Source organism: Siniperca chuatsi, linkage group LG1, assembly GCF_020085105.1.
Source record: "Siniperca chuatsi isolate FFG_IHB_CAS linkage group LG1, ASM2008510v1, whole genome shotgun sequence".
In the NCBI taxonomy this organism is placed as follows: domain Eukaryota; kingdom Metazoa; phylum Chordata; class Actinopteri; order Centrarchiformes; family Sinipercidae; genus Siniperca; species Siniperca chuatsi.
Genome location: NC_058042.1, coordinates 13,223,750 through 13,236,908, shown reverse-complemented (window position 1 = coordinate 13,236,908; position 13,159 = coordinate 13,223,750). Strand labels below are relative to the sequence as shown.

Genomic DNA, 13,159 nt, shown 5'->3' with positions numbered 1-13,159 from the left:
GTGTAGATGCCTCACAGTAGAACACTAGCACCTACTGTACTTTAACTGTTTTGTCTTAATTTACAACATAATAATTTAAACTCTGCATCTTTGATTTACCAGTGTACACAGATAAGTTAAACAACAGGAAAGATGCCACTCACACAAAAATGTAACTGAGCCTGAAGAGGCCCATTACAATTATGATTAAGGCTGATTAACATTACATTGTCATTTTAGTGATTTCATCATTTTGGTAATCCAACTCCTGGTCATTTACTCTCAACTGAAATGTAATAATTGGATTGGATGCATGATGTGCTGAGGATTTCTGTGACAGTGAGACAGGAAGTACTGTGATGCACCGTCACTGCCTCATTCCCTACTGAGAATGATGTTACCAATAACGTGTTTTAACTTACTGTATATACAGTAATTGTTCAGTATGAAAGACCCACTTCCATTGTCTGTCAGTATTCGAGGCATAGGTGCAAATTAAAATAATATGTGTTAGCCTAGAATATAAATTCTTTAGGGTCAATAAAGTTCATGTTGGAGAATGAGGAAATTTCTGATTGTAGCTGATTTCTATATTCTATTTCTATTTCTTTACTGATTAATCAAAAAATAATTCATCAGGATAATCTCACTGCTAAAATAATAAGTTAATTAAATGTGTAAGAGTACTAATACAGTTGTATTCGCTTTGACTTAACTAACCCATCTGCATAGTGCCCAAAAGCGCAAAAGATGAGATCAACATTCAGAGCAGCCCTCTGATATCTGATATCTGATATTAGGATACTGACAAACAGATAAAACACACTAGAACATGGAAAAAGTGCTGCTGAGGGTGTAAAACCTTGTTGGAGCACTTCAACTATCAATTCATTTTCATCTTCCTTTTATTTATGTAAACCAAGAATCTTTGACATTGAATTTGGATGTTACGTTCTAAACTTTCTGAAGCATTACTTACAGGATCCACAGAAATTCTTCCATTCATTTACTGGCAGTAAAGTGATTTGGGAGGCTATATCCAGCAGATACATAATAAAAGGCAAGGTCAAGGCTGCTTTCTACAGTATAATTCAAAAAGCAATTGGAGAGATAATATACTTTCAACATGAGTCTAATGGAGAATTTAATTGCTCAAAACCTGCCCACAACATTATCTTTGACTTTATTTCACTTTTACTTTACAAGAAAGTGTTTCTGGATAGCAATGAAATAAATTTCAGGTAAAATGTTGAGATCAGCGAGGCATTACTTTGATTACTCTACAGGCATTTTGGACCCGAGTGATGAAGAAAAAATATATACAGTTCCACTACATTGTGTTTGCCAAAGGAAGCACATTTCAACAATAAATATACAGTTCTGACAGACAAAGATTCTGATAGTATATTTATTTTTTTAACTCCACCTAAAATGTGTTTAAAGGACCTGTTTGTAGGATTTAGTGGCATCTAGTGGTGAAATTGCAGTTTGCAACCATTTGAATACCACTTGCATCACCCTCCCCTTCCAAGCATGTAGGAGAAACTACAGTGGCTGCGAAACTCCATTGTCCATTGTGGGTTACTGTAGAAACATGGCAGTGCAACATGGCAGCCTCTGTGGAAGGGGACCCGCTCCCTCTGTAGATATAAACGGCTTATTCTAAGGTAATAAAAACAACGATTCTTATTTTCATGTGATTATCCACTAATGAAAACAAACTCGTGAATATTATTTTCCATTTCTGCCAATAGATCCTCCTAAATGTTACACTGGTCCTTTAAGTCAGAGCATTAGCCACTCACGTTTGATAGAACAAATACGGGTGAGTAAATGTTCATTATTCTTTGGCAGTAAACAAGCTGAGACCATTAAACAGCTTGCAAAAGCTGACCCTATTAACAGGTTTTCACTGCATATAAAAGCACCCAGAGCATTTGTTTTATTACTGTGCTTTTTCCTCAAATGGCTTTGGTAGAAGTGGACACATGTAGACTAATACTGCATTTTGTAATTCAGGTCTTGAAAATGAGGATATGCTATTCCCAAAATGTTGAAATGTCTCTCTCTCATTGTTAGGCACAGCCTCAACTCCTCAAAGTTAATTGAAAAGGAATAAAGAAAACCTATTGCAGAAACCACAAAAACATCTCCCGTGTATGCCAACTGCTCCAGTTTTGGCATGTGTGCCTTTTACTGCACAATCATTCATTCATTGGAGGCATTCAAATGAAAATATGAAATTTGGCCTGAGATGGAAAACATTTTCTCCTGCTCCAAGAAGAAGCATAAAAGCCAGTTAAATTGTTTGCTTTAATAAGGCTCTTACTCTGCTGGGCTGTTCAGCTCCAGGGTCTACTGCTTACTATATGTGTGTGTTTGTGTGGTGCAGGTGACAATATGGTGCACTATTAGGGCTGAAACCTACAATTACTCTTCATCAAAACCGGAACTGCAAAAGTATTTACACATTTCACAGTCTCATTGATTCTCGTCAGGACAACATGCACATGACTATACTATGAACTGAATGTATCCCCATAACATGCTGGCCATTAAATCTCGTCTGGCTTGTTATCCAAAACATCGAGTCACAAAATGACTTAACATCTTTTACAAATCTTTGAGTCACTTTTCATACAAGCACCCGATCCATTAGGAGGCTCTAATTTAAACTAAATCTCTTCTTTTCAGAGTAGCTTTTGCTGCCAGCTACTATACCATCCTCTGTTGTGCACTTTAGCAGCAGAAAATTATGAGAGTAACATGCAAACCAATTCCACCAGTTCAACTTCCACTGAAGTAAGTAGTGCTGTGAGGATTTTATGCATGCCAAATGGAATAGCAGCTTCCACAGATAGATTTATTTTTGCTGCTTTGAACAAAACTGACAGTGTGAGAAACAGAGAGCAGAGGAGGAAAAGGCTGACTAGATCACACTTCACACTTGTGTTTTCACATTTTGACTGGTTTTACATTAATAACTTGAAAGGAACTTTCTACTGTTGTTTATTCTGTATTGTTGTTTTTGTTACAGCAAACTGGATTATAAAATTGCTTGAATTGTACAAGGTGTTTTGCTTAAACACGACCTGAGTTAACCAGCATTTTCAACAAAAACATGACTCCTTTGATGTAATCTGGATGAAATAGAAAACTTAAGCTTGGCCTACACTGTACTTTTTTTATTCACCTTGTACTCTATGTTGTGTTAGCTAATACTACATTTTGATTGGCCTTCTTGCACAGCCAAAACGTACGACATCTATGCTCACACCACACAAGTCAATCGACTGGTCACGGCATGGCTGCTCACACTGAAGGTAAACACATTGAATCTGCGATTGGTTTCATCCATTGACTATTCCAATTAAGTTTATTTAAATAAGAAAAGTCCTTAAAAATGTTCACGAGAAAGAGAAAGGCAGTGTTACTTTGTGCAATTCAACTAAGAGAAAAAACAAAACAAATATGGAGCCACAGATGGCTGTGAAGATGCAGACAATATGGCCTGTCTGTTCTGCAGCGAAGTTCAGTTTTATTTATATCACAGCAGTCTCAGTCAAGCCTACAGTAGCCACAGCTTGTAAAGGAATACTCTAGTAATATGAAAACACGGTCACTACAGTTTAGAACAGATTTTTGACAGCAGCCTTGTAGAAAATCAGGCCGCAGAACTGCTCAAAGTGCAAGACAGCTGACCAAAATTTAAGACATGCCAGAAATCCATCTAATTGTGTGACAGCCATATTGTTAAGCGTTAATCCATGTCATCTATGACAACCAATGTCAAAAATTAGTCGGAGGCGACTAATTCAGGGTTAAAATCTGGTTTAACCTGTACAATGTTCGCCTAGCATTAGGTCACAAGTTAATTCCTTCCCCCCATTAAGGCGATGGTCAGTCTGGTCAGTCTGCTCCTTGTGTGCATAACAGCTGAGGATATTTTACTGACTCTTGCTCCTATTAGGCATTACAGTTTGACACTTCTTGTACAATTAGCATAGTGTTCAGACATTTTTTGCTGATACTCTTGCTTCAGGTTATCATTCTGTTTTCAGAGAACTGGGTGAGTCTGAAAGCATCTATAAACAAGATGTATCTATATTCCAGCTTTGCAAATTGTGACAAGAGTGAGAGTGAAGCTTTGTGTATATAATGGATGGCAGTCATAAATCATCAATTAGTTCGACCAGGTAAAATGATAGTGATAAGGTGTGTATCCTGCAATATCTAAGGCTTATTTTTTTGTTTACTGCTGTTTATCACAGTTAAAACCAAAACAAAACAGGAATACATTTTTTTTAATTTAGCAACATCCAGTCAAAACGCAATACTTTAATTAATGAACAGTTTAACATGTCAATTTAAATGGTTAATTACAAATATTAAATCAAATTTTAATTCAGTTGAGTCGAGTCAAAACTTTATCTGAGCTGAATCATACACTAAATCAAATCAGCTTTAAATCACAGTGTATTGAAATGTACATCATGTATATAAATAGTAAAAATAGATACATACTATTTACATTTACCATTACTTTTGACATAAATTTAACAATTGTGTTTCCAAACACTAGACTCAACCTAATGTTGCTCAGAGAGAAGCTTGCAGGTGCACCTATTTATACTTTTTGCTGGTGGACTCTGTGTGTGTGTGTGTGTGTGTGTGTGTGTGTGTGTGTGTATGTGTATGTGTATGTGTGTGTGTGTGTGTATGTATGTGTATGTGTGTGTCTGGCATGTTAAGTGATTGTGATTTGAGGAGAGATATGAGAGTGTTTGAGAGCTGCACACAGTGTTGTGACATTCAATCACTCTGACGTGGAAAATGAGTCATTGTGGGTCTTGAGGAAGAAAACCTGGGGGAAAAAAATGCGACTCCCACAGGGGGATCACAGATCACTGACACATATCAGCTCTGATATCTGACTGATATGATCGTGTGGTTGCAACACTGTTGACACTGGTATATTTTCTGTTCCAGATGGTTATCACTGTCAAATGCTTAGTCTTGTTCTAAGTCTCTGCAGCTCAAGAAACTGTATTTTGTTCATTCAGATAGCATTTGCCTTGTTTCTAAGGTGCTGTGCTCGTCCAAAGGGGCAGCATCGACTCCACATTATCATTTACACTTGCTTCCATAAACAGCCATCTTCTCTAAATTTCAAATTATGTGGTTGAAAACTCAGCATATAAGAGCATGTAGACAGGGTCAAGAGGTCAGTACTGTTTTATTAATCAGAAGAATAAGACGACATCTGGTGCCAAATCTCCTTTAATAGCTGCCTCCCACCTGAGATGTTCGTGCACCACACAGAGTTTAAAGCGAGTGAAATAGTAAAGAGCAAATTGTAGTCAGTTTTGTGGGTGAAAACATCTCATCATGGAGAGAGGTCAAGGAAAACTGGCAAGAGTCATTCAAGCTAACAGGAAGGCCAAAAGTACATGAATAAAAATGCAGCACAACAGCGAGGTGGAGGAGGACATTTCAGTGCCACATCTTGTTGAACACTGAAAATGTGTAGGTTGCAGCACCAAAGGACCCTACAAGGTTCCACTGCTGTCAGCTAATGAGAAGGAAATGAGGCTAAAGAGGGCATATGTTCACCAAAGCTAGATGATTGAATAGTGGAAAGCCTTTGCCATGTTCAAAACCCTTGATTTCTGTTGCAACATGTTGCTGTAGGGTGAGAATCTGTTGTAAATAGTGTTCTGGATCTATCCCGTCTGTGTCGACGGAGCGAACAAGTAACGGTGGTGTAATTCTGTAATTCTTGGCACATATTAGGCCCCTTAATGCCAACTGAGCATCATTTATATGCTTCACCATTCTCAGCAGCTGACCAGGAGCATCCCTTCATGGCCACAGTCTACCCTTTTTCAAAAGGATACTTCCAGCAGGATAATGGACCGTGTTACAAAGCACTCATTATCTCTAGAAGCTTCCAAGAAAATGACAGTGACTTCAGTCAACTCGACCGGCCTTCACAGAGTTCAACCCAACAGAGCACCTTTGAGATGAGCTACAATGGGAGGTTTGCAGCATGAATGCATTGCCACATCCAAAATTCCTAACAAAACAACTTGTGAATTCATGCCTGCAAAGTGTATTTTGTCCTTAAAAAGCCAATAGAATAAGAAGGTAGAATAATCCAATGATAGTGTGATGCTCTGACATAACCTTAATGGTCTCTGTTCTTGTGTTAAATTTAAAAAAATAATAATTACATTGCTATCTCTGTAGTAGTTGTATTGTGAGAGTATTTTGTGTTCTGTTTTTGATGGATATAGGGCAGCAACTAACAATTATTTTCATATCACGTTAATATTGATTATTTATTCGATTCATTGATTAATTGTTTAGCATACATTGATTAATTGTTTAGTCTATGAAATATCAAAAAAGTGAAAAAATGTCCATCACAATTTCCCAGAGCTTAAGGTGAAGTCTTCATTTTGCTTGTTTTGTCTGACCAAAAGATCAAACCCCAAAGATATTAAATTTACAATTATGCATGACAATGAAAAGCAGCAGAAAAGTATCACATTTGAAAAGTATGTACCAGTGGATGTTTTTTAAATTTTTTAAAGCTAATCGAATACACAAAAAAGTTGCCGATTACGTTTTTTGGATTGACCAATCAATTAATCAACTAATCGTTTCAGCATTGGAAAGAACACTTTTTTTAATAATAAAAGTTTTTTTTTATAACTAACATGTCATAAAAGAGAAAGGAGTGTCCATTTTGAACAAATGTGCTTTAATGCAGAGTGCATGTGCAGAACCAGTCGGACACAGTATTTTTCAAAGAAAACACTGATTGCTGATGTATAATTTACATATTTTGGGATATTTTTCATTTTAGTCAGAATATGTTAGCCTGTATTTCATCAACAGCAAACAGGCCATTAGTTTAAAAGGTAAAATAGAAGCAACAACTAATAACTAAAAACATTTGACCAATATGATGGTTATGGTCACTATTAGTCAAAGAAGAGATCACCTGTGAGCAGGTTTGAAACAGAGCAGAATGGAGAGTTTTATAAAAGGATCCTGCACGCCACGAAAAGCTGTTTTTCTTATTCCAGTGCACTAATACAGACCTGGAACATTGCAATCAAAAGTAGATTATTTAAGATGAAGGATTCTGTATGCATTTATTTGAAAACAGACAAGGGTTCATTGCGAAACCACGCTTTTAATGATAATGTAACTGCTGCCGCGCAATAAATCACAACCACAATTTAGCATCAAATTTTAACATAATCAAACCTTTCCTCTTCATTCGTGACCATGACAAACATCAAGCTGTTGCAGCAACGTTTCCTGCCTAGGTATCAGCCTTTTCCATTTTTTTCTCATCCATTATCACTGAAGGTCAACACAGAACATCAGTCTGAGTAGATTCAGACACCTTGTTCCTGTTGGGTGACTCAGATTTTCACTGGTTCACCTGACGTGTTTCTGTCAACCAGTGTGTATGTGAGAGTGTGTGTGTGTGTGTGTGTGTGTCCATGCATGCTTGTGTATAGATGTGGTTGTGGGTGTGCATACTATTGAGAAAGAGGGTGAGCTGAGGGCTTTTGCAGCAGACATACAGTAGATACGTTTTTTCTGCCTGGCAGGGTAGGCAGACAGAGAGGAGGGATGATGGGAGAGCAGCGCGTGGGTCTGCCAGGGCTGCTGCTGATGCACATCTAAGGATGACCTTGGAGGTCTGAGGATGAAGGCTGAGTGAAATTTTCAGAGGAGATAAAGAGGAAGGAGACAAAACCTGCTTGTCATATGTCACCGTGTTGACAAGTGGTGTGGGTTATGCAAAGTCTACTTTCATGTTGCCAAAAGCTGCAGTATACAATTCTGAAAAAAGGGCTGATTTCAGCTGCAATCAATTGCAAATGCTTTTTTCATGTTATTGTAAGTGAAGTGGATTTTAGAACAGTTACAACCACTTTCTACCCACTTTCAAACATAAAACAGTGTTACATGGTATCAGAGTTAAATATCACTGAGGCTACACCACAAATGTTTTTTGAAGCCATGCTAACTGTGTGGCTCAATGGATGGCAGTATCGGTTGCCGGTCAGTCCACTCTTTGGTTCGGAGTGAAATATCTTAACTAACTACTGGTTGGATTGCTATGAAATTTTCATTCACGGTCCCCAGAAGAGGAATCCTAATGACTTCCCCCTGACATTTTCCCCTTAGATTTCTTCGAGCACCACCATGAGGTTGACTTTTTTAGTTTTTTGTGAAATGTCTCCACTACTACTGGAAAGGATTGCCATGTAATGTGGTAGACACATTCGCCCAGGGATGATTTGCAATACTTGGTGATCCCCTGAATAATCGTATATGACCAAATCCCTGCAAAACTAATGACATTCCCATCAGCCTCAGCTGTACTTTGTGTTCAGTGCTAATCAGCAAATGTTAGCATGCTAACAAGCTAAACTAAGCTTAGCTAAACTAAGATGGTAGACATTAAACCTACTAAACATCAGCATGTTAACATTGTCTTTGTGAGCATGTTAGCATTTAGCTCAAAGCACAGCTGTGCCTAAGTACAGCCTCACACAGCCGCTAGGATGGCTGTAGACTCTTTTACTTTAAAAGGTTCACATTCTACCTAGTGTGACTATAAGGATAACCTAATCAAAAACTAAGAACATCAATTATTAGCTAATGAAAAATCTAACTATGGAATGATGCAAGATGTAAGAAATGGAGAATTCAGTCAGCAATGGTGTAATTTATTACAGGAAAGTTTTTGTACCGTTATAACATCTGAGCTCGCAACAGACAAATTGTTGCCAGTCAATATAGCCTTGAAAGCATCTACTTGGCAGCACACAGACAAGAGCCGGGGTGACTAGGAGTAAACCGGCTGGAAGAGGGTCAGCGTCGATTGGTTGCCGGGCCAACAGAGAATAAGTTTTAATGAAACGTTCAGCATCTGTGCTTATTGATAGAGCAGACTTTTGGTAGATGGACTGTGTGTCTGACACTGAGCTGATTATTAAAACAGTTCACAATGATGTGTGCTTGCCCTTTTCATGGTTCATTAACACAATGAGATGTCCTTCCACATGCAAGCCGCAGCTCATTAAGCCAGCCATTAAATCATGTGCGGTATGAGAAAATGATTGAAAAACAGGAATGTGCCATCAAAGATAATGACATCTTACTGTGGTCAAAAAGCTTTGCTTAAACCCCCCCCCCACAAACACCTGGAAGGGAAATGATAAAGAAAATGCAAGGTTTCTATTATCTTACAATAAAAATGTCATTATGTTTGCTGTGGCAAATCAAAAAGCAATTGCATTTTATTTTCATCCAAGCAGGGTTTGAGTTAGAGCAGGCAGTGACATTCAAAGCACATACATAAGGTGGGTATTTCATCTGAAACAGAATCCAATCTGAGCTGTGACCATATATTAATACACAGCAGATATTAATCTGCATGCTTTTATCTGTCTGCTTTGCAGCTTACTTATGTGAAAGGGTACAAATTTTCTTACTCATAAACAGGCAGCGACTAAATCTTTATTTTTAATGTGTCCTTGAACAAGGATATAAAACAAAGAGAAAAAGCCCTGGAGCATTTGGAAAGTAGAAGGTAGTGTGCTCATACAGTATGTCTGTGATCTACAATCAACTGTATGTTATCTTTGATTGATTAGCGACAAGGCATATATCCCTTCACCTCATAAATATTATTTATTGAAAAAGTATAACTATAGATCCAGACTGTCCAGGGCTCTTATGGCCTGATTGTGGCAGAAACCTGCATTAAGTTGATATATTTATACTTATTTGAATGCAGTGTCGCACTGGTTTAGATATCTGTGACAAATAAAGTCTTTTAAATTAAACCACGTCAAAGTGCACAGCTTCACAGACAGTATTTTTGTTTTGCTAACATTACCTCCCTAATCTTTGTTTGATAAAAACAACAATTTGGATAAGTCACTCATATCTAACATTTCCAATAGTTAAAAGCAGGCTGAGTTGAAGAAAGGTGCATGATTATCCATATGAGTTAGATAAGCCCACAGCAAATGAGGGAGGCATTCATGAGTCACAAGAGACTGATTACATAAACTAATCCCACATTGAGGCTAAAACCTCGAACAATCTGTGGAAGAGTAGGAGGCAGCAGGGTTAATGTGTTGTTTAAGGTAGTTTAGTAATCTAGGGCATGTCAAGGTAACCTAAATTCAACTAAGAAAGCATCATAAACATAGAGCACATAACATGAAACACATAAAAACAAACATAGGTCTAAAAGGTACCAAGGAAACATAAACCAGGCTCATACTCAGGCCCACTGACAGCTTTGAGGAACAGATTAAGCTTAAAATTGATTGGGAGTTGCATAAAATGTTTCAGGTAATGCTGCCAATTTGAGAGTATATCAGCTGATTTTTGTTTTTCTGTATATCCAAATATATAGTTGACACTTTACTGTTTGTGTTAAGACATTTCTAGCAGCGCTGCAAAGGTTAAGCTGCAAAAGTTACACAGAACAGCCAGCGGTGTTAGGAGAAATAGTGCATAAGTTTGGCCAATAACCATTGAACTGTGAGGTCTAGAATGAAATATTTTCCCTCAGGTTTTTCAGCTCAAGATAAATCCATTCGATATAGCGGTTTTATTTCTGCAGTCAGAGTTTTGAGAATCCAAATTGTTTGGCTGTGGTATAAAAATTAATGAGACAGCAATGTATCACAACATTTGAGTACATATAAGCATTTGGTTCTGAAGCATTAATACAGAGAGGAAGTTGTATTGTATTTCATAAATAATAGACCACCCATTTCAATTAGGCCAACCATTTTGCATTGAGCCTATAGGGTGTTTCCACCGCAGGACGTTTCCCAGGGGACCAAGAGGTTTTTGTGGAATTGATCGGGAACTAAACATGTTTCAACCAGAGGAACCAGGGACTAAATTTAGTTCCTGTAGAATAGATCCAGGTGTAAAAAAAACGTCTCTGCTTAAGGGGTAGGTAGGTTCTTTCTGATGGTTCAGGAACGTTCAGGCGGAGTTTGCAGGGCTGATTGCAGCTGATTGGTCAAACACAGACACTGCGGCTGCTTCAACTTGTGTGCTGCTTCATTCATAAAACAGGGAAACACTCTAGTATCGATATTAGAACAAGGAGTAGATATTTCTTGTTTAATAATGTTAAAAATAAAGTTAGTCTTTGCTGTTTCCCGACTAGTCAAAAAAAGGAGTACTTAAGGTCACAGTGATGAATACCACCACCAACATGATAAATTGGCAATTTCTAAATGGAAAAACGTCAGTCACCTTTTACCTACAGCTGTAAAAATGTAAAATACTCTGACAGACCAGCTTTTCAAAAAATGCTGAATTAAGACTTTATTCTCGTTATCAAATCATTTGCTCCATAAGCTCTGGACCCTCCTAATGGCAGATGGTGTCTTTTTCTGGCAATCTCTGGCAGCCACCTCATCTGTCTGCTGATGACAGGAGCCATTTTACTAATGCACTCATGCTTCATGTTTCATACGGTACCCTTGATGCTCACCTCGACTGTCTCCAACTGCAGTAGAGGGTGATGGACTTTGGGTGGAATCCTCCATAGAGTGTGAGGATTTTCTGTTTCTTGATATTAACAACCTAGTTTCCTTTTTCTGCTTGTACAATATCAGCTAAATTTCTGACAACCGGTAGGGCATACTGTATGTATTGAGGTGATACTTATGTACGCTGGATGTTACTGCCTTTAGTTGAATTGTTTCCTAAAGCTGTCCTGTCTCCAGTCTGTCATGTGGCTTTTTGATAGTTTGACCCCTTCAGTTCCAGTTATTCTCCCTCCATTTGCATCCAACCGCCTACATGTTTCCACTCCAAATGGCTTCCCACTGTCATTACTGTAGATCCTGTTGTCATTCAGCTTGATGGCTTGCAATGTAGACGAGGTGACTGATGGTAACCCTCTTATGAACCTTTATCCACTCGTCATGGTGATGTGACTGAAAGGGTTAAAGCCTATGCAGAACAGCAACAGGGACGACTCATTAGGTTGGTATGGTATCAGCAAATGATGACTTGTGTGATCGACTTTGAGGGCAGCTTTTAGTGGTTTTCTCCACAAGGCCACTGAGTTTCTGATGAAGTCTCTTAGTTTGTTGTTGACCTTGCATACTGCAAGACGTTCCAAGTATCCACGAGTGCTGCACTGAGTCTTAAGCTTTCTGGTGGTTCATCCAGGCTACAGCTGAGCAATTTGGTTGAAATCAACATCATGACAATAAGAATTTTTTGAAGGATGTAGTTTGTGGTGCTGTTGAGCTATATTGCATTATACAGAGAGGTGTTTCCGTTATTTAGCCTACTCTCATTGATCTAAATGGGGTGGACAAAATAATAGAAACACCTGTCAGTATAAACGCAATACAGTTCAACAGCACCACAAACTGAGGCATCTAAAATGACCACAAAGTTAAATCAATACCTCTCAAACAGTTTCAACAAAAACAATTATAACCTTGCATTAGACTGCATTAGTTGTAGCTAGGTGTACCTGATAAACTGGCAACTGAGTGTGAGTGTGTGTGTGTGTGTGTGTGTGTGTGTGTATATATATATATATACACACACACATATATATATATATATATATATATATATATATATATATATATATATATATATATATATATATATATATATATATATATATATATATATATATATATATACACACATATATACACACACATATATATATATATATATATATATATATATATATATATATATATATATATATATATATATATATATATATATACACACACACATACATATATATATATATATATATATATATATATATATATATATATATATATATATATATATATATATATATATATATATAAGCGGCTGGATAGCTGGTAAGTCACAGGACTTTCACACGGGGGACCCAGGGTTCGAATCCCCCTCGGGACGCATTGAGCATTGACCATCATCCAGTGTGGAACGGCTGGATAGCTCGATTTGGTATGCCACGGGACATTCACGGGGGAACAAGGGTTCGAATCCCCCTCGGAGCGCAATGAGCAATGACCCATCATCCAGTGTGGGTCCTTAGGCAAGACCCTTCACGCAGACATGCCGGCTCAGACGTCGCCCGGCC

General features: G+C 37.8%; 1 protein-coding gene across 3 annotated transcripts in view; it reads right to left on the bottom strand.

Annotated features, from left to right (window-relative positions):
- Window positions 1–13,159, bottom strand: part of gpc5a (glypican 5a) — a 125,895-nt gene that overhangs the window by 28,039 nt on the left and 84,697 nt on the right. Inside the window, exon 9 of one of the 3 annotated variants that reach the window (XM_044200549.1) lies at window positions 11,267–12,006. The exons of the other annotated variants lie outside the window; for them this stretch is intronic. Within the exon in view, the coding sequence (XP_044056484.1) occupies window positions 11,966–12,006 (41 nt within the window). The 3' untranslated portion in view covers window positions 11,267–11,965. Of the gene's footprint in view, window positions 1–11,266; window positions 12,007–13,159 lie in introns of those variants that run through there. 3 annotated transcript variants of the gene reach the window in all.